This window comes from Aspergillus tubingensis (genome assembly GCF_013340325.1).
Source record: "Aspergillus tubingensis WU-2223L DNA, scaffold_3, whole genome shotgun sequence".
In the NCBI taxonomy this organism is placed as follows: Eukaryota; Fungi; Ascomycota; class Eurotiomycetes; order Eurotiales; family Aspergillaceae; genus Aspergillus; species Aspergillus tubingensis.
In genome coordinates this window covers 1,649,874-1,677,648 of record NW_023336277.1, presented here as the reverse complement: position 1 = coordinate 1,677,648, position 27,775 = coordinate 1,649,874, and the positions used below count along the sequence as shown (strand labels likewise).

Sequence of the window (27,775 nt, the reverse complement as noted above, 5' to 3'; positions counted from 1 at the left end):
CAGGCGATATAACGTGAGAAGCTGGGGTAGCTTAGACTAACCCATATAAGGTTATTATTGAACCTTATCAAGAGAACTTATGTGGCAGACCGGATTACTTGGCTTACAAAATTCACTCGATAGGGGTCTAGAACCATGGGTCATAGACTTGATGTGCACTGGGTTTAGAGCAATTTTGTTCAATCGAGGATCAACTAAAGCGATAAAGTGAGGGAACAAAATACTGGAAACTGCAATTCTCTTGAGGGAAGAGATATGCAATCCAGATGAGTGCAGGTATGGAATACTGAGGAGATGTCAGGGCCGCTCCCCAGGTGCGCTTCTAGGGACAGAGCCCCTGCCAGACAGCTACGCTATCTGGCAAAAGACTAACATTATGAGCCACCAGGCTCAAGTACGCATCCGTTATAAGCTTCCCCCGATGGGCCATCACAAGGAGAGAGCTTATAATGTGTTTGTAGCAGAGATCCGCTACGATGCACATGACCTTCGTAACTGCAGCTTGTTCCGCATTAGGATTATAGCATTTACGATCTTAGCAAATTACAATCATTTTGGGTGAAGCTTACCAATTTGGGATAAAGTAAGTGTACCTCGTCATACCGTTTAACCATACTCTACAACTTCGAACAAGCAATGAAACAGTTTCGGGGAAGTTTTATTGTTGAGGATTCCACAATGTGCTTGATAGTCTAGTTGATCTTTGAGTTGTTTAAGGCAACTTCTGCCAATTGTTTCGAGTGATAGGTCTGCTGTGGCATGCTTGGTCTGCGCATAGGTAAGGTATACTGGCTTAGACAGGTATAAGAATAAGGATTGGATTGTTCTGAACTGGAGCCTTCATAACAAGCCATTCAATATATACTCTTAAAGTCAATAATCAAGCACATACGACCACAGGGTGTGGAAGACAGGGCGTCACACCTGCTCAGCCGTACTCCGTAATACTAGCCACATCACTACTTGTCTAATTTCTGTTGCCTCAGCGTCGTCGTTGTACTTACATCATCCAGTAGTTTTAAGACTACTTTTGATGCCTTCCGCATACCATGCCACCTAACGGAATGTCAAGTGTAAAATCGATTTTTATGTCCAATTGTTAGGCATGAAATCGGTAAGGCTAAACAAGTAACGGATCTCTCCATTCTACCAAAAGCTCATCTCAGGGATAACTGCTTGTCAATTCTAGTGTATCCATGTCAGCATGACCTGCTCCCCGGACAGATTGAGACACGTGGTGGGACGATACAATCTTATGCAACAGCACAGAGTATTATGATAGGTCTATAGCTCAAGAAGAGACCGGATTTCAATCGATTACGTATGAGAGGCAAGTTACCCAAGGTGCGACCGCCTGATCTCTTTTACGCAGATGCAAAAGCACAGCTGGCATGTGCCCCATTTAGCTATTGTAGCGGCGAGATGTCCATCGAGGCTGAAGGCCAGTTAGAGTAGATGCCGGGAGAATGTTATAATAGTTATTATGATATTAACTTTTTTGAGAAAAGGATTGTCATTAGATCTGGGGTAGTCATCATCGAGCGCATTCTGTCTGGCCTCGCTAGCCTAGCGTCGGTAACATTGTTGTTGATGACCTCATGACTCCAGATACTGCTCCATACCCCATTTCGGTGCTTCCGTTCGCGGGTCATTCTGGATGGAAGAAGATAGAGACTTCTGCACACGTCTTGCTCGAAACCCTAAATACCACCCCGTGCATTGAAGGAATCCGCGCTGCTGTTACATAGCTGTGAGGTGATTAATGTAATCTCTGGGTCTGTATCACATACTCAATATTCGCTCATAGTGTAAGAATCATTGACTTGAACTCGTACAATTATATAAATCTCAAAAATGCTAGAACGGACTCGACCTACTGGCGGACAGTACTATCCTCTGCTGGTACCCATCATCTCAAGTATACCACCACAATGCGATTTCCTTACCAGTGGGCTTTATTTGCCACAAATACGTGGAAACACCTGGACTCCCCTTCACCCGTAGTCATAGCTCCTTCTCCTTCAGCTACGATAATCGGAGAGAGCGAGGACACGAATGTCCAGGTGTTCAAAGGCATTCCATATGCGAAGCCTCCCGTCGGCTCCCTTCGTCTTCGGCCTCCCGAACCAATAACCACGGACTTGGGCACCGTCCAAGCAACGGACTACCCTGCAGCCTGTCCCCAGCAGGACAAATCGGAGTCTAAATGTGCGCCCTTGCCGCCCAATGTTGCTTCTCTCCTGGGACCGACAACCCCGAATCCTCAAAGGATCAGTGAGGATTGTTTGACGTTGAATATATGGCGACCAGCAGATGCTGAGCCAGATTCAAAGCTCCCGGTCCTCTTCTGGATCTATGGCGGTAGTTTTGAAGTCGGAAGCTCCATGGACCTTTCAGGAACGCCTATTGTCAATGAATCCATTAAGCAGTCTATGCCAATAATATTTGTTAGCGCCAATTACCGTCTGGGTGGTTTTGGATTTCTGCCCGGAAAAGAGGTGAAAGATGCTGGAGTGAGCAACCTCGGCCTGCAGGACCAGCGTCAGGCGCTGAAATGGGTGGCAGATAATATCGAGTCTTTTGGTGGTGATCCTGACAAAGTGACAATCTGGGGTCAGTCCGCCGGTGCTCATTCAGTCTTTCATCAAATGGCACTGTACAATGGCGACATCACATATCATGAGAAACCCCTGTTCCGGGGAGGGATCATGAATTCTGGCAATACCTGGCCTGTCAATCCGGTGGATGGAAGGAGAGGCCAAGCGGTATATGATCAGGTTGTCGACACGGCTGGCTGCTCCTCGGCTGATGATACCTTGTCTTGTCTGCGTGACTTGTCCTATGAGGACTTTCATAAGGCTGCCAATTCTGCTTCAAGTCGCTCGGGATATTATGCTCTTTCTCTATCCTATTTGCCCCGACCGGATGGCAAGGTGGTTACTGCTTCCCCTGAAGAAGCCGCCAATACCGGAGCCTACGCCAAGGTACCATTTATTGTCGGGAATCCGGAAGATGATGGAGCAGCAGTGGTATTCAATATGACCAATACTACCACACAAGCAGAAGTGAGCGACTACCTCCGGAACTATTACTTCTTGGACGCGAGCAAGGAGCAAATGGACGAACTCGTTTCCATCTACAGTGATGATGATGAGTATGGTGCACCATTTCATACACCACCATCAAATTCGCTGTATCCTCAATCCAAGCGTCTGGCTGCTATCCTGGGAGACTTCACCGTCCTCCAAACCAGACGGTTCATTCTGTCCTACAACCAGAAGAACCGACAAGACAACGGAGCATGGTCGTTCATCTCATCTATCTTCAAGGGTATTCCATTTCTGGGCACCTTCCATGGTAGCGAATTGTATATTCGCGAGATCAATGATATGCTTGTACAGAATTTCCCTGACCTTTTTCCTGGAGATGCTGAACGTGTGGTGTCCTCGATCTGGTCATACTATCTCTCTTTCATAACTTATCAGGACCCAAATAAGGGCTACCAAACTCTGCAGTGGCCGCAGTGGGGGGACAACGAGAAGCTGATGCATTTTGGCCGGGATGAAGATGACATCATTGTGGATGAGTTCCGAGCTAATGCTACAAAATTCATCGTTGAGAACGTCGCTTCTTTACGCCTCTGATAGGATACTGCCATAATCTTATATTTCAGATTCCTCACTGGGCACTAATATCTAAATACACGGGCGCTAGCTAAAGATCTGTTGATTGGGTATGAAGTATATCATCTATCCTAGCACTTACGATTACGAATAAGTGATGTCAAATGTATTATTCTCCTTATATTCCACACTGGCAAGCAGTATCCTGTCTATATTTTCAAGTCCCAAAGCAGACCCGCATGCTGGATTGTGAGAGCCAATCAAATATGTCCCTTTTGGTGCATCTAAACTAGAATATCGAACATGGGGAGGGAAAGGAAGAAAGAAGCAAAGGGGGAAAAAGAAGTACATATAAACAATGAAAATCGAATAAGCAGAACAATATAAACATAAAAAATAATTAGAATTATATCATATAATTCAGTCATATATCTCTAAATACTACTCATTATTACATTATCCTTCCATACTTAGACTGGTTGTTCTCAGCTAGGACAATGTTATTATTTTTATAATCTATATAAGCGTCAAGTTGCCTCGGCTTTGTCGATACCTGGTTACTTTCGTTAGGCAACAGGGTGCGTGGTGAACTATGGCTGGGTGTTCGAATACCGTGTGGCAGAGGATAGCGACTACCGCATGGTTGCATGACCCTCAGGAAGCAGCACTCAGAAAGCTCTCCGGGTGACAATCAACGGTACGTTGGTGGTGTTGTAGCCTTATCGTGGTGGGTGTGGGTGGATACTGTATGCTTTACGGCATACTAAAACATACGTGGGGCAAAAAAAGAACAAAAGCAAAAATATGACCAGACTGGGGCTCGATCCCAGGACCTTATCGGTGTTAACGATACGTGATAACCAACTACACCATCCGGCCAACTTGTTGAAAAACTGCTCACATTTATGCTACAGAACCCTATGCTTAAGCTCTCTAGAATTTTCCATGAAGCAAATGAAGCAGTGACAACTGCTTGGTTGGGGTTTTTAGCAGAACTTCCAGCTATTTAGAGATGGACTGTTTGTTCTTATATTCAATGGTTCACTTTTTCGATATGACAAGTAACCGGTATATAGCCTACGCTAACTAATCGATGCTGTTGATCTGGGGTTTGTTGGGTCGGGTTCTGGTCAAATGTTAGAATATATACTAGACTACGGTTATGGCACGGATCCGAGGGCACTGCATGCGCGATGAGGGCAACACAAATGCAGTAGCTAAGCTTGGCACAGGCTACCTGTAGCTGTAAAAGATTACCGGTAGCTATCAAACAATTCCAGATAAATTTGCACAATTGGTATCCTGGTTATTTCCCTACTCGTAGGGCACCCGATCTACATCAAAACCGAACCCAGGACACCAGTGTTAGATCCTGATACGCGGCACAATCAAAAATCATGGTCACATCTATAATCAAGAGGTTGGGACGCTTATCTTACTTTCAGTCGACCCTAATGGGCTCGAAGTTTGAATGTATGAGTAAATAGGTGCATTGAATTTGAGTATAGGACACTAGACGTGGGTTGGGTTATATGGCTCGCGCGGAGCTGATATTGCTGCGGAAACTTCAAGGGGAATTAACCAGTCGCTGATAGAACCAAAATCTCAAAATGCTTTCAACAAGCATGGCCGGATGGTGTAGTTGGTTATCACGTATCGTTAACACCGATAAGGTCCTGGGATCGAGCCCCAGTCTGGTCATTCTTTTTTGCTTTTGTTCTCTCTTTGCCCCACTTACGATACAACTCCGGTCCACCTTTACGTCTTCTGGAAATCCAATGGATTAGTTTCATCTATGCGGTTACATTTTTGGAGATACTACTCGAAGGATATGCGGAGATCACGAAAGACAAATCTTGTTATATTGCAAACTCAACATTGAAATACTGGCTCAGACAAGATACTCAGACGGTGCAAAACACGAGAAACCAAATGGGTCCGAAACTAGGCCCAATTTCCCTAATGTTATACCCTCACAAAGCATGCTGATACTGCGCCCCCCAAACGTTCTCGCTATCCGATGGAAAGAACTTATTCGAAACATTTTGCAGATGGGACGGCTCCAGTGGATAGAGCTCACCCAAAAAGTGTTTGCCCCAATTCATCTTCTCTTTCTTATCCTCATCATTATCACAGCCCTCTTGCCTGACCCCGCTTTGGCCACAATGTTCAATCTTACTGACGATAGCCACGCACCATTCTTGCTCTAGGTACGACTTGAATGCACCGATATCCACAAGGTCCTCGGGCCTTGACATGGCTTCCAGGGCTTCCCTTAGGAGTAGCTGATCGCTGGTATTTATCCAGCCAATCCCCAAGACCTTAGGGTCCGAAACACGAGCAATGATCCCCAAAGCATGCATAACGCTTTGCACGATGCCGGACCGGTTATCGCGTTGGATGTCGGACTCTCTAAGTCCTCCGGTGTCATCGGTCAACGAGGGATAGAAGAAACCATCTTCTTGCTCAATCAGGTAGTTGAACACGAGAATCCGAACGATCCGATTCACTGTCTCATTGGCTGTGAATGTCACATCGTTAAACTCGACTAGCTCCTTGTAGGCTTCTTTTGACGCTTCCATTTTGACGCGTGATTTGTTGGTAGATGAGGATGTGAGATGATCTGAGTATAGGGTAGAGGTAGATGTGCACAGTTGAGGCAGGAGCTAACACAATGAATGGGTCTATTGAGGGTTTTTATAATGTGGTGCTAGGAGGGGATGTCTGGGTTAACGTGAGCAAAAGCATGTGGTATAGGCAGATTGCGGGGGTGTGAAGGAAGTTGTCGCTATGAAGTGGCTTGCACCTAAAGTAGGATATCGATTCATTTTGGAGGAACCCGCAAGTAGCCACGCAACAAAGAACGAAAACAATGGATTGGAAGTGATTCAAACACAACCACTTTCCGAAGATGAGGCTTTTGAGCAGGATGACTGGTTTAAATTGTAACAATGAAAACAACTGATGTAATAACATACAGTGGAATGCCGACTTCGTACCGGACATTCACGTCATCTGTCTCACCTGCTGATCTCTATACTCCAGGAAAAACAGTGAAAATGTCCGTAAGAGATGAATATAGTTTGAACTTTAGTCTGCCAGATATACTTAGTAGGTTAACACCCAAATGCTATACGACTCGTATTGCCTTGTAGGTTAATCGCGATGATTTCATCCTAGATCAAGGTGGAATTCCGAAATTTGGTACTGCGAGCGAGCACTAAAGAAGCTTCCAAGGCACCAAAAGTATCTTGAATAAAGGGCGTCAGTTTAAGATGCCTTGGAATGGGAGAGACCATCTGATAAAGTTGATCATTGGAAGTGCAAAGCATGTCACTGCAAGTACTCACATTCTTCTCAAGCTTCTGGAAGCCATTTTACATGGGCTGGAGAGCTGAAGATCGAAGTAAAGATATCCGAATACATCAAATAGATGCAGCTCTGTTGTAGCGGAAGAAGATAGCACAGACTGAAGAATGAAGAATGAGGACAGAAGAGGGTGTAAGTTGGGTCTGCAAGATGTGAACTAGCGTGGTTCTTCACATGACCTTAGAGTGAAGAGAGCCGTGGGATGGAATTTACCACTACATCTATTTAGGAACAACCCGGAAGTTCCAACAACCCCGCTGAATGTATCGCAGCATTAAAGATGGCAACTGCCAACCAACATTGCCTGGGTTTCCCGGGGAAACAAAGGATCTCGATAAAGGGTCCCAACTTTCGAATACCAGCACGTCACATTCGCAGATAAGTGTGATAACGGCCCCATAGTACGGAGTATCCCATTCACGACACCCGCCACGTACGACCATGCAGGCGAGATAGAACTATTGACTACCTAATGCACAAGCCAAATCCCTCATCCCGCTCGGCGGTAAATCCACAGGCCATGTGGAATCGAGGAAGGACCCGAGTGCTCCGACGCAAGGCCATCAATTTTCGTCACACCCGTCGGCTAAGAGTCCCACACGGTGGGAGACATGCTCGTAAATCCTCCCATGACAGCAAGCACACATGGCACAGTCCCGTCCAATCCAGCCCAGAGCCATATCACACTTATTGACAGCCTTAGGCGGGGTAATGGAACTATGACCACGCCATTCTGGAAGCCCACCTCTCACAAATGGGAGGTTAGCGCTGTGCAGCTGCAGGAAATCAATAGTTCCTGCAAGGTCTTATCAGGTGGGGGCCAGCTGAGCGTGCACTGCACAAATTGACATCTTATGGCGCGTCGGAGCGGGGTGTCCTGGTAATCGCACGGAGTGTTGGCTGATTAGTTTGAATCAAATTGTCGTGTCCAAAGGAGGGCGACTTCTGTAGCTGATGTTGGTTCAGGGGCACTCTTGGTATATCTCTGTTGGAAGAGGTGGTACTGCCGTTGAACCGATAAGGCTATCACTGTCACAACCGTTGGTGAAAGTCCAGTTCAGCCTTGGGGTGGTATTGATGGGGTCCAAAGAGAAAGAAGTGATCCGGACTCTGGCTACTACTAGTGATATTAATCGACGCTAAAATAATTCAGTCCACCAGTCAGCTTCCAGTGTTTGGCGTGTTCTGTGCTCAACCTGCATAAGGGCCATGCACGAGCCCATCACACGGCACGCCCGGCGCTTAAGGTTATTTATATCGCCCGACCCATTGGGTGCCGCTCCCCCGGATCCAGGTTGGATGGCAATGACTGGCCCTCGTGCTTCACGGAGCCGGGGATTTACTATCCTTAGAATTCCCAAAATAGTCCAAAGAGGGGTTGCTGCAGCACTAATTTGTGGAGCGTTGGTTGAGGGATTTGGCGTCTCTGTCGCCGGGCTTCCCTTCCCCTCCTTTAGTGTCCATAGGGGACTGATGAAGATTTATTGCTCACGATCTCCCCAATACAACAACGCTCCTTTTCGTTTTCTCTCACGCGCAACTTCCAGTTATTGGAGTTGAAGTGCTCTTGACTCTTGACTTTTCTACTTATTCTGGTCATCTCTATTGCAGTGATCGTCTTATACATACCAACATGGGTGTCATGCGTTTACCTCGCCCAACCGGCGTGTATGTGCCGAACTCACCCACTCGGAGCCTCAAGGGCGATATGATCTCCTCCCCATTATCACCTGAATTCAATTTTGACTCTGAGACCTTGACTCCTTCTATTATACCTGCCCTTGAATACGTTTCTTCCAAGCTGGAGCAGAGGATGATGCACGTTACTCTGCTTGTCGGTCGCGGGAAGCCCTACCCAACCGGCCAGCCATCCGATCTCATCGTCATCCCTATCACCCCTCTGGATGAGACAGCATGGCGGATCGTGTTCCGCACGGTAGCCAAAGGAGCCAGCAAGTTCTCTTTAGGCCACAGCTGGACTGATGCCTTGAACCGCAGCCAGCACGAGCGCCAGGCCCACGACTACCTGATCCAACAATCGATTATGCAGAATGAAGTGATCTTCAGCAGAGAGGGTCTGACACTGCTGAACGTGGACCGCATCTACACCCTCAAGCGCCGGCTGTGCATCCTTTCCCATCGGGGAACCCAGCCCGAAGATTCTTACATCTCATCCTGCGCGCAACTCCTTCACCGTACCATCAATGACTTCCATGGTCGTCCCTTCAGCAGGGCCTTCTTCCACCGCGTCTACGAGCAGCTGGATGTGCCTGATATGCTGTTATCCCAGGTGGCGGATGCCTTCAGAAAGCAATACAAGCAGGAAGGGATCATTATCCCACCTCCCGCGAAGGCCGATGTTGCACCTCCCGCCAAGACCAATGTGCCACCCCGGGTGAAGGTGGAGCGTCCCCGGAAGTCACCACTACGTGCGATCCGGGCAGCTCGTCGCCAAAACCCTCCGCCAACAAGATACAACTTGCCAACCAAGCGCGGGCCCAAGACACCACTGTCTGCATCTGATGTGACTCCTATTACTCGGAACGAATGGAACATGCTCCGTACGGACTTTCCTTTGGGCAAGACCACTGTTACCAAGTGGACACCATCACCAACGGTCATGGCTGCTGCGTGAACAGCATCAGTGATTGCTTGACACTATGTCGAGCAAATGCTATACCACCAACACCTCCAGCACCATCATGGCCATGGTCATGATCAGAGGGACCTCCAAAATCGAGCCATCTGCGCATCGGAGCAGTCTGAAGAAGTATCCCGGGTCTAAAGGGTAAGAACACCTGCACGTTTAGTATATTAATCCCGAACCCGAGCTAATCTCCCGTGCAGGACCGTTCTCGGACTGGCAGGAATACTCCACCGTTGAGCGGATTTCCGCCGACAGCCATGGCTGGTTGAGTGGAGCTATCCGAGCGATGTCGGCAAACCGGCCAACTAGGCGCAGGGACCACCGCAAGGCGGGTGGATTTCAGAGAGAAGAAACCACCCGCGAGCACGAAAATATTCGGAAGGTTGAATGCTCACCCGCAAACGGATCTATCGTCCCGACCGATCCTTTGGAAATGGATGATCAGGTGAATCGGACTTGACATGAGAAGTTGGGCTCACAGGGATGAGACGTGTACAATAGACCTGCATGAAATGAAAGTACTATCTTCACATGATTGAATTTCTAGTACGTAAAGTGAGGGGAAGTTGCAGTGTTGCACTGGGGGGAGTAGACTAGAAGATGAAGTCGGAGATGCAACTGCTGGTCGGCGTGCTCCGCCTTCAGATGCGGGCACGTCACGTGGGCAGTTGTTTCCAGAGCCGAGCAGACCAGAAGATTCAGACTTGCATCCATCATTGTGGGCACAATCTCGTAGAGATCATTGATATCTTGTTATCTGCGGTTTGTTCGTTTCTTTCTGTTTTTATATGATAGACATAGAAGAGTGTATTGCTTTCAGCCTTCTCCAAAGTAAGACACCCCGGGCGTCCCCGGTACTACACCACCCGAGCAAGGAACTAACTGCTAGTGAACAACTCCAACAGGACCCTGTGGGACTGCAAGGAGCTCCACTGGGAGAACTCGCCAAATGGGCTTTGCATAAGTAATCCTTCTCCTCTGGTCCTCAGTTCGTCAAGCCGGATCCACTGCTTGGTTGGCATTGATAATTCGACCGTCTAAATTCTCTTATACTTTATCGCATGTGAGCCTTATCAGGTTTTCTTTTCCCCTCCCGCACCCCCAAAAAGCCTTGACATTCCCCACGGCACGCTTTAACCCACGGACGACAAATCTTATCCAGATAAATCGTCCTGTTCAGCCACTCGATTCCATTTCAACTGCGGACTACTGGACGGGGTATCTCTCAGAAATAAACATATTAAAGCACTTTTTGTGGGAGTCCCTGTGGCTGTTATCTGTCAACCATGCGGGACTCGACCCCTCCTAGTCCTAACCCAAGCCATGTCTCGGAGGGAAATGGCCAAACCGATGTTGCAGGTAGTAAATGGAATATCAAGAAGTTCGTCAGGCAGGCTGAGCGATCGCATCGTCGGTTGCCGGGACTGAAGAAAGTTCCTTTGCCTGCCATTGCTATTATTCTGTTCATTGCGTTCATTAACGTTGTGGTGTGGATTGCCGCCGCAATTGTGTTGGTATGTTCATCACCCTTCTGATGCCCTTTCGATCGGGTTTAATTTTGGCCATGAGCTAACATTTTCCAGCGCTATTACCCGTATGTGATTCAAAAGCTATACTCATGGAGATAGTATCATCTTACTAAGTTACTCCAGGTCCCTGGTGTCCAATGCTGTACTATCTTATACTCTCGGATTGAGACACGCATTCGATGCGGATCATATCTCGGTAATTACCCCATATCCACTTTAGAAATATGACCTAACAATACTGTGTAGGCCATCGATCTGATGACTAGAAGATTACTGGCAACGGGCCAAAAGCCCGTCACCGTAGGCACCTTCTTCTCTCTCGGCCATTCCACGTGAGATATCACCCCTCGTCACAAGCTTCTTCAAGCTAAACTAACGAATATCAGCATTGTTATCATCACATCCATCGTAGTCGCAGCTACCGCTGCAGCTATCTCATCAAGATTCGACAGTTTCAGCACCATTGGCGGTATCATCGGCACTTCAGTCAGTGCCGCTTTCCTGATCCTACTGGGTCTCATGAATGCCTACATCTTGTTCAAATTATACAAGCAAATGCAAAAGGTCTTAGATCTACCCGAAGGCCAAGAAGATGAAGTGTGGAAGATCGAGGGTGGTGGTGTGCTATTCTCCGTGCTCAAGCGCATGTTTAAGCTTATTGACAGGTAAGGACTCCACTTCACCTATTGCCAAGTAAGAGTACTAACCTCGCTCAGACCTTGGAAAATGTATCCGCTTGGAATCTTGTTCGGCCTTGGCTTTGACACATCATCTGAAATCGCCCTTCTTGGCATCTCGTCTGTCGAGGCTGCCAAGGGCACTAACTTTTGGGTAATCCTGATCTTCCCGGTCCTATTCACAGGTAAGTTTCCAATAACCTCTTTCTAACCCATCAATTTACTAAACCCTCCCCAGCGGGAATGTGTCTCCTCGACACCACCGACGGAGCCCTAATGCTCTCCCTCTACGTCCAACCCTCCGCCAACTTCCTCCCCCCAAAGAGCGACACCTCTTCCGACGCGCCCCTCATGGGCGAAGACACCGAAGTCGAACCATCCAAGAACCACCGCGACCCAGTAGCATTCCTGTACTACTCCATCGTCCTAACCTGCCTAACAGTCATGGTCGCCATCGTCATCGGCGTAATCCAACTTCTCACTCTGGTCCTGAACGTCGCTAACCCCACCGGTAAATTCTGGGATGGCGTGCAAGTAGCAGGAGACTACTACGACGCTATTGGCGGCGGTATCTGTGGTCTCTTCATTATCATCGGCGGCCTCAGTGTGGTTGTTTACAAGCCCTGGAGGAGATGGATTGCCCGGAGACATGGAAAGACCTTTGTTACTGATGTCGAGGGATATCGGGATGAAGAACCGTCTGCTAATAATGCTCCCGATACGCCGATTCTGGATGAGGGGAGGGATGGGGCTGCTGTTGTTAACTATGGGGCTACGGGGAAGGGGGATGCGGCTGTTACGGTGGAGCCGGTTGGTGGTGGGCCTGCGCGGTGATGAGGGGGGTGTTGAGGGAAAGAATGTTGGGGTGTGGTGTTGGTGCTTGGGGAGGATTGAGGGGGTAATGAGATATGAGTATGCGATTGACATGCATTTTACGATTATATACCGGTGGATTTATTATGCTCTATACTAGTATGATAGAGTTAAAAGTTATGCGTTTCTGATGGCAATTAATACACTTTTCAGAGAAAGAAACCTGATTAGTTACCTTCTCATGAAGGGATGACTACTAAACAACCAAACCAATTCTCTTCTGTGATAGACTTCTAAACTAGCTAAAAACCAATATCTAAAGCCATAACCCTGTGACCCTTCGTGTATAGCTCGGAAACTCAATACACAACCATTAAAAAACAAGCTTAGCCTCTTGCAACTCATCCCGTCGACAAGCTATTTATCTTCCACGGACTAACTAGCAGCACCCAAGGACCGATAATCAAGATCTGAGCATGGAGAACAGCTCCGATAGCCACAACCCAGAAGCATACACCACCACAGCTACTAAAATCCATCCTCGCCAGCCATAAGCGGAAGCACTCGCCTTCGCATATGCATTCGACTCAGGGACTGAACCAGCAACACCATGGAACCTAAACCTCTATCGGCTGGAACGGTACCACGACGCCTCTGGGTCACCAAGGCAATCGCCAACAGTAGTAACTGCCCAACATTAGCCACCCAGGTAATTCATATCTAAAGAGGATAATGGGAAAATACCAGTCAAACCCCTCGACTTCGTCTCATCCAGCATCATCTTCGCCAAGGTAACCACCGTCTGTTCCTTAGTATCATGGGCCAAGCAAAGATTACCACCATTGTTGAGCTCAGTGACGAATTTGTCATAACTCTGACTGATCAGTTCAGGGCTGTTGTGGTTATAGTCCTTGGTGTCAATACTAGCTGTGATAACATGGTAGCCGAGATCCTTCATAACTTGGAGGGTCAAGTCGTTGACGTCGAAGTAAGGGGGACGCATGTAGGTTGGAATTTCGCCCATGGAGCTTTGAAGCACGGACTCAAGACTGGTCATCTCTTGGACGATTTGGTCGTAGTTTAGTGTGGGGAGGCTGGTGTGGTCGTAGCTGTATGATGTAGTTTTTAGTTTGTGTGGGGGGGGGACAGTGTGGTTGGGGCTGCATACGTATGAGAGCCAACTTGATGTCCCTCCTGTCTTATGCGCTGGATTATCTGGGGGTTGGTCTGACTGGCTTCGCCGAGGACGAAAAAGGTAGCCCGGACTTTGTATTCGCTGAGAAGGTCGAGCAGTTGGGGGGTGTATGACGATGGGCCATCATCGAAGGTCAACGCAATGGTGTTGGGAGTGGTGCATGTGGTAATGACCTGCCCGAATGGGATGTCTCTGCTGGTAATAGGGGCACATATTGCGCTGGGGCTGATTGCTGCGAGAGCGATCAATGCGAGGGATTTGAACATGATGAAGACTATGTCGGTGATGGAAGGCAACAGATAATGTAGCTATAGTGCTATTAAGTGCCAGATGTGCTCAGCAAGAGGGGCTGGGTTAGTTTATCGTCAATGGTACCCGGCCTACAAAGCAGACAAGAACTTGGATCATACCCGCTGAGTGCGACTCCGGTATATATCGTTCATCATGAAGGGCCTGAGCACTGTACTAAAGTGCTATTTCGTTCCTGTTGTTTTGATGACGGTCCGCTCCTTCATAGGCCATATTGGAATGGGTGTATAGCCAGTTGCTCAGCCCGTCTCAAGGCGTAAGAAGCCCGAATACACAGATTATTGTTTGTCTACTCATAGGGCTTCAATGACAACTTTAAAATGGACCCAGGGGTGTGAAAGTCAAGCGATGGGCTGGGTTCTCACGACAGATTGTTGCACTACCAACCGAAGGGTTATTTGTCACGACCCCTGACAAGAAGTAATTGAGGCTGAGCAGCTGGGAGTCCAGTTTTAAAGATGGCTAGGCACGGATAGTCTACTCACTGGGAGTCTTGAGGTTCTTGTAGAGTTAATCTATTGAGATTGTCAGATATTCTCGCATCAAAGTTACATGCCAATGCTTCGTACTCTTCACTTCACATACCACAGTGAACGTTTGTACAGCAATCAATGATAGGAACCAAGACAAGTCATCTATCAACTGAGGCCCAAGTATCCGACGATCTAAGCGAACCCCTGTAGCAAGCACTTCGGAGGTCTGTGCCTGGTTCAATTTCAAAACACTCCTGAGTCCCGCCATCCTCGTCTGTTGATAGCACATCGCAGATACCCTAGTATTCATGAGCCGAACATGGAGAAAACCTCCGAGGTCATGAGATCATATTTGCCTAGGACATGCATGTGCGTCGATTGGATTTTCTCTTGATATTTAGACGCACGAACGACACGACCGAAATGACCCAGGCTATCTGTGGCCCATTAGAAACTGTGTGTGACAATTGTGCTGCTTTTCTTGGCATAAATCTGCGCAAAAAGCTTATGCATAAGACTGGTTGCGCGTACGTGTCTAATAATGCGTATGAAGAGGCCCATAGCAAAGAATTGAAGTTGCTCTGTCCATTGACTGTGATCAGATGTTGGAGTTGAGTGTGCATAGTGACTTCCCTATCGGGTAACCTTAGATGGGGGATGCAGTATAATGCCTCAGGCATAAACGGAAATACGAAGGTGACTGACGTCAGCCATCACGACGCAAGATTCGCTTTCCATTCTTTCTTTTGCTTCAGACAACGCGCAACAACCACAGCAAGCATGATGCTCTATCCTAATTGATAAGATCCCGGTATTCTCGTATTTTATTTCTACAACGACTGATCGGAGTGCCTTCTTGGCTCAAAAGCCGTCGCCCTATGCGACTATCCAGCAACTAACTATCCAGCTTGTCATCTAGCGCTGTCGCAAGCTAAACGCCCTGATGATTTCCCACAAGATCACTATCTTATATCTAGGGATCTATATATACGATATAATCTGGAAGTGACCTATACAGAAGCCTTACGTTGTGGCTTCTTACACTTCATTTATATATGAACACGTTGAACCCAACCACAATGAATATATAGCTTGGCCATGTCCGAAACTACAGCAAGCTCCCCTGCACAGGATGATGATGCAGGTGAATCTGGTCCCAGCTTTCTAAGCTGCCCGCCTATCTTTGTGCTCCCCACCCATCTCAGTCTGGAATCGCTTCACAGCATAGAAGAGGAGCTGATTAAGCGAGAAGCACCTCTGACCTACGACATATCCGAAGCCAGACTGGTACTCGGGAAAATCGGACAAGGAAAGCGAGCAGCTTTAGAACTACGATCTCGTGGAATATGGACCGAACCTATCAATAGATCCGAGCCCCCTAAGAAGCGGCGTCGTGTCAATGCAGCCGAGTCGAAAATAGCTGCAGACCAGGCCGACATTATCGACCTCAGCACGGAGACAGAAGACGAAGAAGATGGGATGAAAAGTCGGCATGACCCCTCGCGGCATCTCCATCGGACGCAGACTGACTCCCCCGCCGCGGAGTCAACCGTTTCAAATCCGTCTGACGCGTCTTCCGTGTCATCCTCCGTTGCACAAGCAGACACCATCAGCGTCGTCAAACTAGACTGGCTGGACCAATGTCTCAAGGCGCAAGAGCTCCTTTCTACCGATCCATATACGATTTACATCGCCCGACGGGCTCCACGCCCCGTAGAGCCCTCAAAGCCAGCCTCCCTAGGGAGCGATATCCTCCAACGAGCCAGGCAGGATGCCGCATTACGACCGCCACCAAAGCCACCGACCGTATACCACCATGCGCGTACTCACGATTCTACTCACAACCCGCCCAAACTATACCGAACCACCACCTCGGAGAACGAAGAAACCGAATCCCTTCCCCCAGCCCCAGACTGGGTGAAGGAGCACATTCTCTACGCCTGCCTGCGCTCCACCCCCCTCAACCCACCAAACGAAGGCTTCATCAACCAGCTTATCAAAATCCGACAAATCCGCGAATTAACACTCGACGAAATCGGCGTCCGCGCCTACAGCACGTCCATCGCAGCGATAGCAGCCTACCCGCACGAATTCCGCCGCCCTTCTGAGATTCTCACCCTCCCAGGCTGCGACACCAAAATCGCCAACCTCTTCTACGAATACCAACAAAGCCCAACGGGCACCCTCTCAGCCGGCACCCTTCTAGACACCGACCCAACCCTCCAGATCCTCAACACCTTCTACAACATCTGGGGCGTCGGCGCCAAAACCGCGCGCGAATTCTACTACTACCGCCACTGGACAGACCTAGACGACATCATCGAACACGGCTGGAACAACCTGACCCGCGTCCAACAAATCGGCCTAAAATACTACGACGAGTTCCTAACCGGCATCCCCCGCCCCGAGGTCGAACAGATCGCCACAACAGTAACCCAACACGCCAACCTCGTCCGTCCAACCTCCTTCGACAACGAAGAGAAAGGCATCCAATGTATAATCGTAGGCGGCTACCGTCGCGGAAAACCCCTCTGCGGCGACGTCGACCTCATCCTCACCCACCCAGACGAATCCCTAACCAAGAACCTGGTCGTCGACGTAGTCGCCAGCCTCGAATCCTCCGGCTGGATCACCCACACCCTAGCCCTCCACTTAATGACCTCTAACCGCGACCAACAAACCCTCCCCTACCGAGCAAGTAATGCCGAAAGCACGGGCAAGAACTTCGACACATTAGATAAAGCCCTCGTCGTATGGCAGGATCCTCACTTCGACGACACTACGAACCAACCGGAAACAGAAACTCCTCAAGAAGAAGAAGAACACTACGCAAAGAGTAAAAGAAACCCAAACCCCCACCGCAGAGTGGACATCATCATTTCCCCCTGGCGAACAGTCGGGTGTGCCGTGCTCGGCTGGTCAGGAGATAAGACCTTCGAAAGGGATCTACGACGGTATGTGAAGAAGGCGCATGGGTGGAAGTTTGATTCCAGTGGGGTTAGGGAGAGGACTTCGGGCGGACAGGTTATTGATCTTGAGGCTGATGGGGAGACGTGGGAGGAGAGGGAGAGGTTGGTTATGGAGGGGTTGGGGGTGGGTTGGAGGAGGCCCGAGGAGAGGTGTACCAGGTAATTTAACTATCTCTTTTTACCCTTTTTGGGATTGGAGTGTTGTTTTTGGTTTTATGTTCTGGATTTTACTACACGTGATTTGTTTGGTAAATTGGTGTGGGTTGGCTAGAGAGAAGTTGCGTATCATTAAGTTGAGATTTGATTCGTGAGGTCGTTCAACTAGCAATGCAAGCAGTATGTAGCTGGATATCTGACCAGATGACTATATCTGCATACTATGCATACTAGTAGAACGCTGGGAGGTAAGAAGGATAGAAAAAGCCACGTATATAACCGCCAGTATTGATTCACGTTGTCTCATTGATGTAGTAGGTAGGTAGGTAGGTAATATAGAGGGAGAGAAGAGGGGGAGGACACAAAAACGGACCAAGCCACATCCATCCATTCCAAGAGGGAGAAAAGAAAAGAGACTTCATTTCATCGCCAGAAAATGCAACTAATACAAGGATGGAGACTCATGCAATGAGACGAGACGGAAACACTTCAGAGAGTTACAGAGAAGCGAAAGATGGATAAAAGAAGAGAAAAGAAAAGAAAAGAAAAAGGAGAATACAAAAGACACACACAGACATACATATAAAAAGAAAAAGAAGCTTCCATCGATCAATCAATCAATCAGGTAAAGTCAATCAAGTCATTCATTACACCAGAGCCCTGGAGCTAGTCATTTCACCGTAGCGTCCTCTGCCCCGGGTAGTATCGTAAGCATTCACCACTCTCATCTGTCCACCTTCGTCGGCCTGACTGAATGCGTAGCCGCGCTGTTTCCGCATACGTTGGACTTGACGGACTTTGCGGATCGCCTTCTGGAATTGTTCCATGCGGGGGCGGTAGTCCTGGACGTTGTATTTCTGGATTTCTTGCACGTGGTGGTAGTGTTGCGGGTAGTACATGCGTTTGGTGTATTTCCAGGCGTAGTCGCGGAGTAGGCAGATGCAGGGCAGGATGACGGCCATTAGGTAGAAGACGGGGTCTTTGAAGAGACGGGGGATCGTGCCGTAGTATTCTTGGGAGAAGCCGATGGCTGGGGCTGCGTAACCGTAGGCTGGGAGGAAGATGAGCCAGAGTAGCATCGAGCCTGGGATGGCGATGAACGTGTATTTGGTCCAGATGTTGGTGATCAAGGCGGCTTTGCCTAGCACTGTTGCTAGTGCTGCGGTGTAGGTTGCTTCGGCCCACACCCAGTGGCCGGAAGTTTTACCGTCTCCTGTGGGTCCGTCCCAGAGGAAGAATAGTTCTGAGACGACGTACAGCAGGAGGGAATGGTAGAAGCCGTTTAGAACCCATGACCAGAAACTGTGTCTCCTGAAGAACATGCCCTTCTGTCCGAGTTGGTACAGTTGAGGATAGCGGTCCAACAGTCGAGCGGAGATGTATTGGTCACAGATACCCATTGCGAATGGAGGAAGCACGGTGAAGAACACGTTGTAGAAAGATAGAGTCCAAGATTCGTAGATAACTTCACCCGAGAAGGCGTTTTGGAAGGAATACTAGAGGTTGTCAGTAGCAGTACAGAATGGCGGACAGCGTCGCTCAGAGGCAAACTCACCCAGAATTGCGTCATATAAAGAGCAATGTTCTTGTAGAACGAGTACAGAATGACACGACTTATCCGGTGGTAGTTCCAGGCACCATGGACAAGCAGAAGCTTGCGAAGATACCGGAACTGTGCAATAGCGACATCCGCAGACCGAGCAGCTTGTAGACCTTCGACACCACTGATACCAACACCAACGTGTGCGGCTTGAATCATGGACACGTCGTTTGCGCCATCTCCAATGGCAAGAAGCAGAGACTTCAGGTGGCGTTTGACAAGCTTAACGACGAGGGCCTTTTGAAGGGGAGAAACACGACTACAAAACATTAGCTCAGACCCGCTTACGGATGTGAGATTGACTTACCAGCAGACCACAGCTTTACACATGACAGCCAGGTCCAGGAACAGCTTCTCCATATCCTTCTCAAGGGCAAATGTCAATGATCGACCATCAATGATCAAAGCCAGCGCCTCGATTTCACCCGACGTCCCCTGGCTTTGAACAGCCTGGAGCTTCTTGGTCAAATTATCTCGAGTTGCTTCTGCACTCTCCTCATTGATAATTAACAACGTCATGTCCTCGGAAATGAGCTTGCACGACATTCCAATGTTGATGGCGGTTTCTTGTCGGTCACCTGTCAAGACCCAGATTTTGATACCTGCCGTCTGGAGAGTGTGAATAGTGTCTGGAACTCCATCTTGCAGACGATCCTCGATGGCGGTAGCGCCCAGAAGGTAAAAGTCCTTCTCAATCAGCTCCGCAGCCTTATCGAGTTCGTCGGCACGGTTTCCGCCAACCGTTGTCGCAGCCTTGTCGTAAATCTGGTACCACTGCTGGAATTCGTCTTCGGGAACTTCACGCATAGCCAAGCAAAGAGTCCGAAGACCATCCGATGCATAGTCCTCCAGATGCTGCAAAGTCGCTTCAACCATTGGGTTGTCGGGGTGCAGGCGTTCAAGGATGACAGTATCCGCACCCTTAGTATAGATGCGGATTTTTCCATCAGGGCAGCGAAAGATTGTCGACATGCGCTTTCTCGTAGAGTTGAATTCGCAGACCGCCAATAGTTCATATTCGTAATCCTGGTTGTCAAAGGTGAAAATCACTGACCGGGGCTTACGATTGGAGAAGGCATAGCCTAGGGTTGCAGCACCTTCGACAAGTGCACCTTCATCAGGAGATGCGGCTTGATATTTGATCTTCCCTGGCTCTTTCTCAGATCTCTCCGGAATGACCGTGTGACAAGTAGCAAGCAGAGTGAGGAAATGATGTATAGCATCTTTCGAAGGGTGAGAGCGCAGGTTCTCCCTCAACTTCTTGAAACTATGGACTCCGACCTCCATTCCGTCTTCGACGGTGGCTTGCCGGTCCTCGGGAATGTCGTCACCGTACTGGATGCCCGCGATCGTGCATTGCTTGAACTCCATCATGTTGCAAGTAAGTGTACCAGTTTTATCAGAGAAGATGTACTCTATCTGGCCCAATTCTTCAACCAAAGAGGATGTCCTGCACGTTGCCGGTGTATCTGTCTTATCGTAATAGATATCAAGATCGGAGTTGATCAAGAAGGCTTGAGCATACTTGACGATTTCAATCGTCACGAAAAGCGAGATAGGGACAAGGTTCGAATAGAGAACCCAATAGGTAAAGATATCAAGAACGAATTGTTTGACCGGATTGGTAGAGCCGTAGTCCAAATACGTGAGCTTACTAGCCTCAGTTTGGCGAACAATCAGGTCACCAACGGAACTGATGACACTCAGTGAAACTAGAATGCCGACCAACATGAGAATTTGAACATTCACCATGCGTTCCACCGCAGTGCGCTTGATCGGAGTTGCTGTCGCGTTCCGCATCAGCTTCGATTCGTGACCCGTGAAAACGACAATGCCGTGGACCCACGGAGTGTTCCTGAGGGTGGCGCCTCGAAGGAGAAGCTGGTCCGGCGCCAATGGCAATTCCTTTTCACCTCCACCGGCGTGCATTGTCAAAGTTGCTTCGTAGGTGTACAGACTGCTGTTTGGCTGCTCAGACCGAACCCGTCCACTTAAGCGACTGAGATCCGCGGGGCTGACCAAATGCGCGGTTTCCGGAATTGCCTGCTTAATCTTCAAGTTCGTTTCCCCGTCCAGATTAGCGGTCTCGATATAACACAAGCCCTCCGGTTCCGAGGACGCCAGTAGAACCAAATCAGCCGGGAATGGTTGTTCGGACTCGACCCGAACAATATCCCCTACAGCCACATCGATCCACTTGGTCTCATGGAACTGTGACCCCTTCAGAACCTGTGTTTTCGAATTGTTCAATCCTTTGTCAGACATCCTGCGCTTGTAGTCCTCAACTAATTCCTTAATGGCCGATACCGCTAACACAATACACAGCGGGGCAATCGTAGTATATCTGTTCGTCGGAGACACGTTCGGAATCTGCTGGAGAACGGCGGTGAAGAGGAAGAAAAGGTTGGCGTATTTCGAGAATTGTTCGTAGAGGAACTTCGGGATAAAGGTAATGACATTGTATTTGGCCGTTGAAACGTGGTTGTCGACGTATTTGTGCGTAGCATTGGCAGGCGGATTGTTCAGAACGATCATGCGAGGACCCAGCGTAGACGGGTCGACCTTTCTGCGGCCAAATCCAAACTTGAAATCCGACTTCTTCTTTGCTTTGGGAGCCCTGGCCGCGCCGCCTTCGTCCGGATCTGCACTGTCCACCCGCGCAGCTCTGGCTCCAGATTCCGTCAGGGGCAGATCCATTTCCGAGTACTCAGCACCCATGCCCAGCATGTGCTTCGCTCGGCCCATCAACCCGCCTCCCAGACCCAGTATGCTGTTCCTTTCCTTTGCCTGCCGAACGCGGCTATCGGGTTGTAAATGGTTATCATCTTGGTAGTCGAGATCGTAGTATCCGTGCATCGACCGGTCATCGTCGAACTCGTCGAGGGAGTAGCGGTGGTAGTTGCTTAACCCGGAGGTTTGCGAGTAGGTGCGGGACATGTCGGCACCGGAGTAAGGATCGGTCATGTATACCCCCGCTTGGGTCGGGGGATGCGCGGGCATTGCATGAGCACCGGACTGCGGCGGCACCTGTCCGCCGACGAAGTGGTCGTAGGAAACTGAGGGACGCGGGTGAGGAGTTTCGGAGTCGTCAATGTCGTATTGTCGCAACAAGTGGTCATCGTTGACCGGTGGGCGTTGTCCCGAATTGTACATGGGAGCCGACTCATCCAGCAGCAGTTCATCATTGTGGCCAGCGGCTGGATGAGGGCCGGGGGGCCTACCGCTGGCCATGACGCTGGGGGCGGACAAACAGGTGCCCCTGGAGCATTGATTGGCCGGGACGAGACGGGAGAGAGGATCACCGAAGACAGTGGACTTGCAACGCGGTCGGAGCACGAGGAGGTATCAAGCGGAATACTCGAGAGTCGATAGTAAGCGACGAGGAAGGTGCGAAAGTTGGGGATGGGGGGTGGTGAGGAGAAATTCTGACTGCCTGGAGGTTAAGCCAGATGCCGCGCAAAGGCGTCGAGGCTAATCAGAGTTAGCGTTGGATCACCGCCAGTGGCTGGGCCGACACGATTCTTTGTCTTGTCCGATCCATACCCCGTTAAGACAGGGTGGGTTTGCCCGCGCCAGAATGGAATGAGAGCTAGCTGGTCTCCGCCCTCTGAAACAGTTTCAGATTAATATAGCGAGATCAACCAAAAGAGCCGTCCATGTCCACCATTGGAAAAGAGAGCTTCCTCTCGGCAGTTGGTTGTTGTTCAGTTCCATCCAAGAGAAATGGCCTGTCACGGGGCTACCAGATCGGGTTAGTGATAACCGAATTGGGAATGGTGGCATGATGTATTATCGTAATACCGTTACATCGTTATGACACCTGAGGCGTCAAATGGTCTCCATCTACAAAATCAAGTGCTTGATTGCATGGATTTTTAATAAGGAGATATCCTTGCTACTATGCACAATATGCAGAGAATCTGATATTCATGTCACATGTTCTCGTGGCTTGGCTCATCTGCAAGTCAGTTTAGCAACTCGCAAGTACCCACAACATGAGCATCCAAAGCTGCGCCACGATCCCGGTAAGCAGCGCATGCCTATTATTAGACTAGATGTTGTTTTTGGTCTCTAACGTGATCAACACTATGGTTCCTCTATACTTGTTACGGATGAACACATCCATATAGTGCTATTCAGCCTCATGCTTAGCATTCCATGGTAGTTCTCTATCTGGTTACAATGTCATCATATGTACCTTATCATGAGCCCATCGATATGGGTTAGACACGCAACTAGGAGGAAATGACTACCTACCAGCTTTTGCTTCTACTAAATCTTTCCACTTCGTATCTACATTCCACAGGATATGGCGACTACCGAACAATCTACCCCAGTTACTCCTCAAACGGAAAACGCAAGTATGGCGGCCCAGAAAATCTGCATCCCTGAACTTTTGGAGATGATTCTTCTACAGCTGGATATGCGCACTTTGCTCGTATCTGCTCAAAGAGTCTGTCGTGCATGGCACACCCTCATCAAAGACTCCAGCTCTCTCCAGACCTTACTGTTCTTCAAACCAGCGGCCGAACCGTTCCCGACCGAGCTAAGGGCAAGGTCAATAGTCAAGAATAACCCACTGCTTTCCTATATATGGCACGAATTCTGGCGAAAGAGAGTGTCCACCTCGTCTGTTAATCTCAATTTACCTCAACTTGATCCACAAAGAGAGAATGTGTTCCTCCGAGAAGAAGCAAGCTGGAGACAAATGCTACTCCGGCAGCCGCCAGTTTCGTTAATGTCAGTTGTTGAATACGACAACACTTACAGGGCTCCACAAGGATCAACGCTTTGGTTCAAGGCGGAAGACAAATTTATGAGATTGGGGTATCTATACTCGGAGATGTCGAGGCTGTCCCTAATTCCTGGGCGAGATCTTCGCACGTTTTGGGAGTGCGACCTTATCAATCAGTACGAAGAAAATTGGAAGAATGAGCGTGCACACGTAATTTCCCGTTATTTGCCATACGACGCATTTGTTATATATTGTCATGATATTCAGGGAATAACTGGAGAGCCTTATTGGCACGGGCTCTTAAATAGTGACCTAGAGCTATGGCTAGGAAACGAGCTTGGAGCTTATGTTGGCAAGAGCATCCGCCGCCATGAAATTATCTGTAATAAATGGAGCCTATAGCTGCATGAATGTGGGAAGATGGTGCGTATTGCTATATAAGGCGTGTTAATTTGCTAAAGAACTCTCTAAGACACGGATGCCACGACAATCTGATAATCACATCTAACGACGTTGGAATGCAAGCTGTAAAGGAGGTAGACTCGTGGTAAAAGTATCCAGTGCTCCCGTTTCAAAAGCCTCTCCCGTCTCGCCAGGCGCAAACGAAAAGTTGTACTGCTGGGCTATGGTCGATATGCTGGTCCGCAGACTAATCATCGCCAGGTTCTTCCCGGGACAGATATAAGGGCCTGCTTCAAATGTCAATCTGGGTAAACCACAAATAAAACCATCGCTCACCTGTCAGGAAAGGAATGAAGGGGGCACCGTCGGTCTTCATCTCGTGTCTCTTCTCACTCCATCGCTCTGGAATGAATTCCTTAGCCTCCTCGTAGTACCTTTCGTCAGTTTGAATTAGCTGAACAGGCACGAAAACAATGGTGTCTCCTGGAATATGGACTTCATCCACCTGAATTCCTTCGGCTGACGTGACACGATACCCCCCTGTCATTACGGCAGGACGCAGGCGAAGAGTTTCATTGATAATGTCGTCAATGAACGAGATATCCTTGACCTTATCATAACTCCAGTCATCTGCTCCGCCCGGCATAGCCTCGTCCAGTTTCCGCTGGAGCTTGGCCAGCACAGATTGATGCCTAGCCAAATAGTACAGGACGGTCGCCAAGGTGGTGGCTGTGGTCTCACTCCCCGCAATAATGACTGCCCGTGAGTCTTCATTCAGTGCCAGGCGAGAAGGAGCAGCAGAAGCACTTTTCTCCACGTATGCTTTGAGAAGCCATGAAACGACATCTTCGGGATAGGAGTTTGCATCCCAAGTCTGTAGGATAGCATTATACAACACAATCATTAGATCTCACCATTAGGTTTTCACGATGAGAATTGCATACCTTCTGCTTCCTTTCAATTTCATCAGCACACCACTTGAAAAAGCTTCTGTAGCTAGAAACGGCACCAGGGATACGGCAGAGTATATAGAGGAACCACGGGACCTGCAATAGAGTAGCACCAGCGGCCATATGGTCATGAACTCCTTTGATTGCTGGATGCTCCACACCGGTGGTCAGGTTATGGAAATCTTTGCCAAACCCGACGTCTCCCATTATATCAAAGCTAAGAAACATTGTCCAAGCCGTCATGTCAATAGGTTGGCCCAGGTTCTTTGCTACATGGGCGGCAAGTAGATCAGCCTTGCTTTTGACCCGGGGCTCATATATTCCGAGAGCTGAACGAGATGATGGGATCAGTCATTGGGTTAATGAAGATGATAGAGAGAGCTTTATCAAGTTAACATACATTTTACGTTAAAGCCCCGGTCCCACGCCTTTCTCCGCATTCTGTGGTCATCATGATCACGAGTGTGATGCACAGAGCAGTACTTGGGGTTTGTTGAGATATGGGCATACCATGGTGACTTGCTGCATTTGGACTGTGGCCCGAAGAGCAAAGGTATGGCGGACTTTCGCACAATGCAGATCTCACGTGGACCTATAAACGCGGAATACATTACAACCTGGACGAGAAGATGGATAAGTAACTAGCACAGGATTACCAGTTCGAACAAAGTCGCCATATTCGTGATGAAGTCTTGCGATCTCCACATTGTATTGGAGATCTTTGCCTGCCAAGTAGGCATTATAGAAGCGAGATAACTTGGCACCCACTGGACCTGGAAAGTGATGCAGGCGATGGAAGAATAATCGATAGACGCCAATACTAGAGATAAGACCCGTGTTGAACGCGGATGCGATGAGTACCACTCTGAGAAGAGCTTGAGCGACCGAGAATTGCGTCAAGGCTATGTACGCATATGCTGTTGATAGCACGGCGACCGCATAAATTGAAAATAGTACGAAGAGATAGTCTTCGACCGGGAAACTGGTGCGAAAGAGACTGACGTGCGAGAGCAGCCCAAACCCCGCGGCAGAAGCAGCGAGACTGAGCAGATCCGATTCCAACACAGCCCGCATGTCTGCCAACGAGACAGCTGATGAAGAGAGTTGCATTGTGCTCATAACCTATTTCTGGATGTTAAAGTGCATGGAGATGTTTCAAATGACATTGAAACAGGGTGGGGCACCTGTTAATAAATGTAGAGAGTAATAAATAAACGTAGAGTGAGCCGTGGATGCGGACATGCTGGCATGTCTGTTTGCAGCCGATGCTCTGTCATCTGATCGACAAAACTAATGGTTAGGCCCCCAACGCTATGTTAACTGGCATTGATCCATGCTAATGCGTCGTCCATCCTGTATTGCAGTGATGGAGCTAGTAACTCAAGTCCAGCAATAATATGATGGTACGTAGCCACGCTAGCTGATTGCGTGACGCAATACAATATAGTTGTTGATGGCACGATAAGCTAGCATATTAGTACTTGGTATTCTGTATCTCTTTGATTCAGAAAATAATAGAAACTAAACATCTACGACTGGACCTGGCACTACAAATTAGTTATAGCATACTTTGTAGATGCAATTTTTCCATTCTCAGTAACATTATTGTATAAAGCCACATGACCAGATAATGAACCCTATATGCGCCTAAATAGTATGAATAGATGCTAATACACTCCTCCACTTTTTGGCCCCCAATCATATCACTGATATATAAGGTTGAGCTTTATACCAATGTGTAAATGTCTTCTATCCCGTCATCACGACATCGTATTCTTCAGAGAGACCGATGCACATGCAAAGGGCTAAAAGAGAAATGAGGGTGGTTCAAGCATTTATTCCCCCTCCAGGAAGATTCCTTTCTGATCATTAGCGCTGAGACTTTTTCTTCCATAGCCCTTACTGCGCATGCAGACGCCTTAATCTGGTTTGGCCGATTGTCACTAATGGTAGTCAAGACATAACATTGCTTGACTAAAAAGATTGCTTCTTCGAAACCCATCCATATAGGATATATTTATGTAAAGTCTGGCCAATAATCGCCGCATCGTTTCGTTTCGCGTACGGTAAGGCTGCAGGTCTTATTTGCAGCTTCTTTAAACCACATTACGACATCTGCGATATAAGAGTCCTATTTTCTCTTGAGAAAGGGAGAAGATCCTCTCACGTTGCTCCAATGACAGTCCTTGAAATGTTAAACCCTCCAGCACTACCATTCCATGATTCTCTCCAGGAGAGATACTATAGTATCTCGAGCACTTTTACGTCCTTTCGGAGGTAACAAAGTGTTGATTACTGAGATTATCAGTGGGATTCTTTCGTAGTTAT

At 48.5% G+C, this 27,775-nt stretch overlaps 8 protein-coding genes and 2 non-coding genes across 10 annotated transcripts; 5 read left to right on the top strand and 5 right to left on the bottom strand.

Annotated features, from left to right (window-relative positions):
• Positions 1–1,931: 1,931 nt before the first annotated feature.
• On the top strand, positions 1,932–3,644 carry AtWU_01750 (cholinesterase; the record flags this gene model as incomplete). Its single annotated transcript, XM_035496864.1, has 1 exon — positions 1,932–3,644. One exon carries the CDS (start codon positions 1,932–1,934, stop codon positions 3,642–3,644), a length of 1,713 nt encoding a protein of 570 aa, XP_035352757.1.
• A 784-nt stretch (positions 3,645–4,428) lies between these two features.
• On the bottom strand, positions 4,429–4,502 carry AtWU_t44. The gene has a single exon. It is a non-coding gene; the product is annotated as a tRNA-Val (tRNA).
• A 748-nt stretch (positions 4,503–5,250) lies between these two features.
• AtWU_t43 lies at positions 5,251–5,324 on the top strand. The gene has a single exon. It is a non-coding gene; the product is annotated as a tRNA-Val (tRNA).
• A 272-nt stretch (positions 5,325–5,596) lies between these two features.
• Positions 5,597–6,205, bottom strand: AtWU_01749 (uncharacterized protein; the record flags this gene model as incomplete). The annotated part of the gene is made up of 1 exon (XM_035496863.1): positions 5,597–6,205. One exon carries the CDS (start codon positions 6,203–6,205, stop codon positions 5,597–5,599), a length of 609 nt encoding a protein of 202 aa, XP_035352756.1.
• A 2,420-nt stretch (positions 6,206–8,625) lies between these two features.
• On the top strand, positions 8,626–9,627 carry AtWU_01748 (uncharacterized protein; the record flags this gene model as incomplete). Its single annotated transcript, XM_035496862.1, has 1 exon — positions 8,626–9,627. The coding sequence occupies one exon, from the start codon at positions 8,626–8,628 to the stop codon at positions 9,625–9,627; it is 1,002 nt and encodes a 333-aa protein (XP_035352755.1).
• A 1,298-nt stretch (positions 9,628–10,925) lies between these two features.
• Positions 10,926–12,679, top strand: AtWU_01747 (HoxN/HupN/NixA family nickel/cobalt transporter; the record flags this gene model as incomplete). The annotated part of the gene is made up of 7 exons (XM_035496861.1): positions 10,926–11,153; positions 11,223–11,233; positions 11,292–11,364; positions 11,415–11,500; positions 11,555–11,833; positions 11,885–12,030; positions 12,084–12,679. 7 exons carry the CDS (start codon positions 10,926–10,928, stop codon positions 12,677–12,679), a joined length of 1,419 nt encoding a protein of 472 aa, XP_035352754.1.
• Positions 12,680–13,283: 604 nt separating this feature from the next.
• On the bottom strand, positions 13,284–14,119 carry AtWU_01746 (chitin deacetylase; the record flags this gene model as incomplete). The annotated part of the gene is made up of 3 exons (XM_035496860.1): positions 13,284–13,345; positions 13,403–13,767; positions 13,827–14,119. 3 exons carry the CDS (start codon positions 14,117–14,119, stop codon positions 13,284–13,286), a joined length of 720 nt encoding a protein of 239 aa, XP_035352753.1.
• Positions 14,120–15,733: 1,614 nt separating this feature from the next.
• Positions 15,734–17,767, top strand: AtWU_01745 (type-X family DNA polymerase; the record flags this gene model as incomplete). Its single annotated transcript, XM_035496859.1, has 1 exon — positions 15,734–17,767. The coding sequence occupies one exon, from the start codon at positions 15,734–15,736 to the stop codon at positions 17,765–17,767; it is 2,034 nt and encodes a 677-aa protein (XP_035352752.1).
• A 640-nt stretch (positions 17,768–18,407) lies between these two features.
• Positions 18,408–22,591, bottom strand: AtWU_01744 (aminophospholipid-translocating P4-type ATPase DRS2; the record flags this gene model as incomplete). The annotated part of the gene is made up of 3 exons (XM_035496858.1): positions 18,408–19,256; positions 19,316–19,619; positions 19,668–22,591. The coding sequence occupies 3 exons, from the start codon at positions 22,589–22,591 to the stop codon at positions 18,408–18,410; spliced, it is 4,077 nt and encodes a 1,358-aa protein (XP_035352751.1).
• Positions 22,592–24,599: 2,008 nt separating this feature from the next.
• Positions 24,600–26,557, bottom strand: AtWU_01743 (cytochrome P450; the record flags this gene model as incomplete). The annotated part of the gene is made up of 5 exons (XM_035496857.1): positions 24,600–24,784; positions 24,834–25,371; positions 25,442–25,776; positions 25,848–26,039; positions 26,104–26,557. The coding sequence occupies 5 exons, from the start codon at positions 26,555–26,557 to the stop codon at positions 24,600–24,602; spliced, it is 1,704 nt and encodes a 567-aa protein (XP_035352750.1).
• Positions 26,558–27,775: the final 1,218 nt, after the last annotated feature.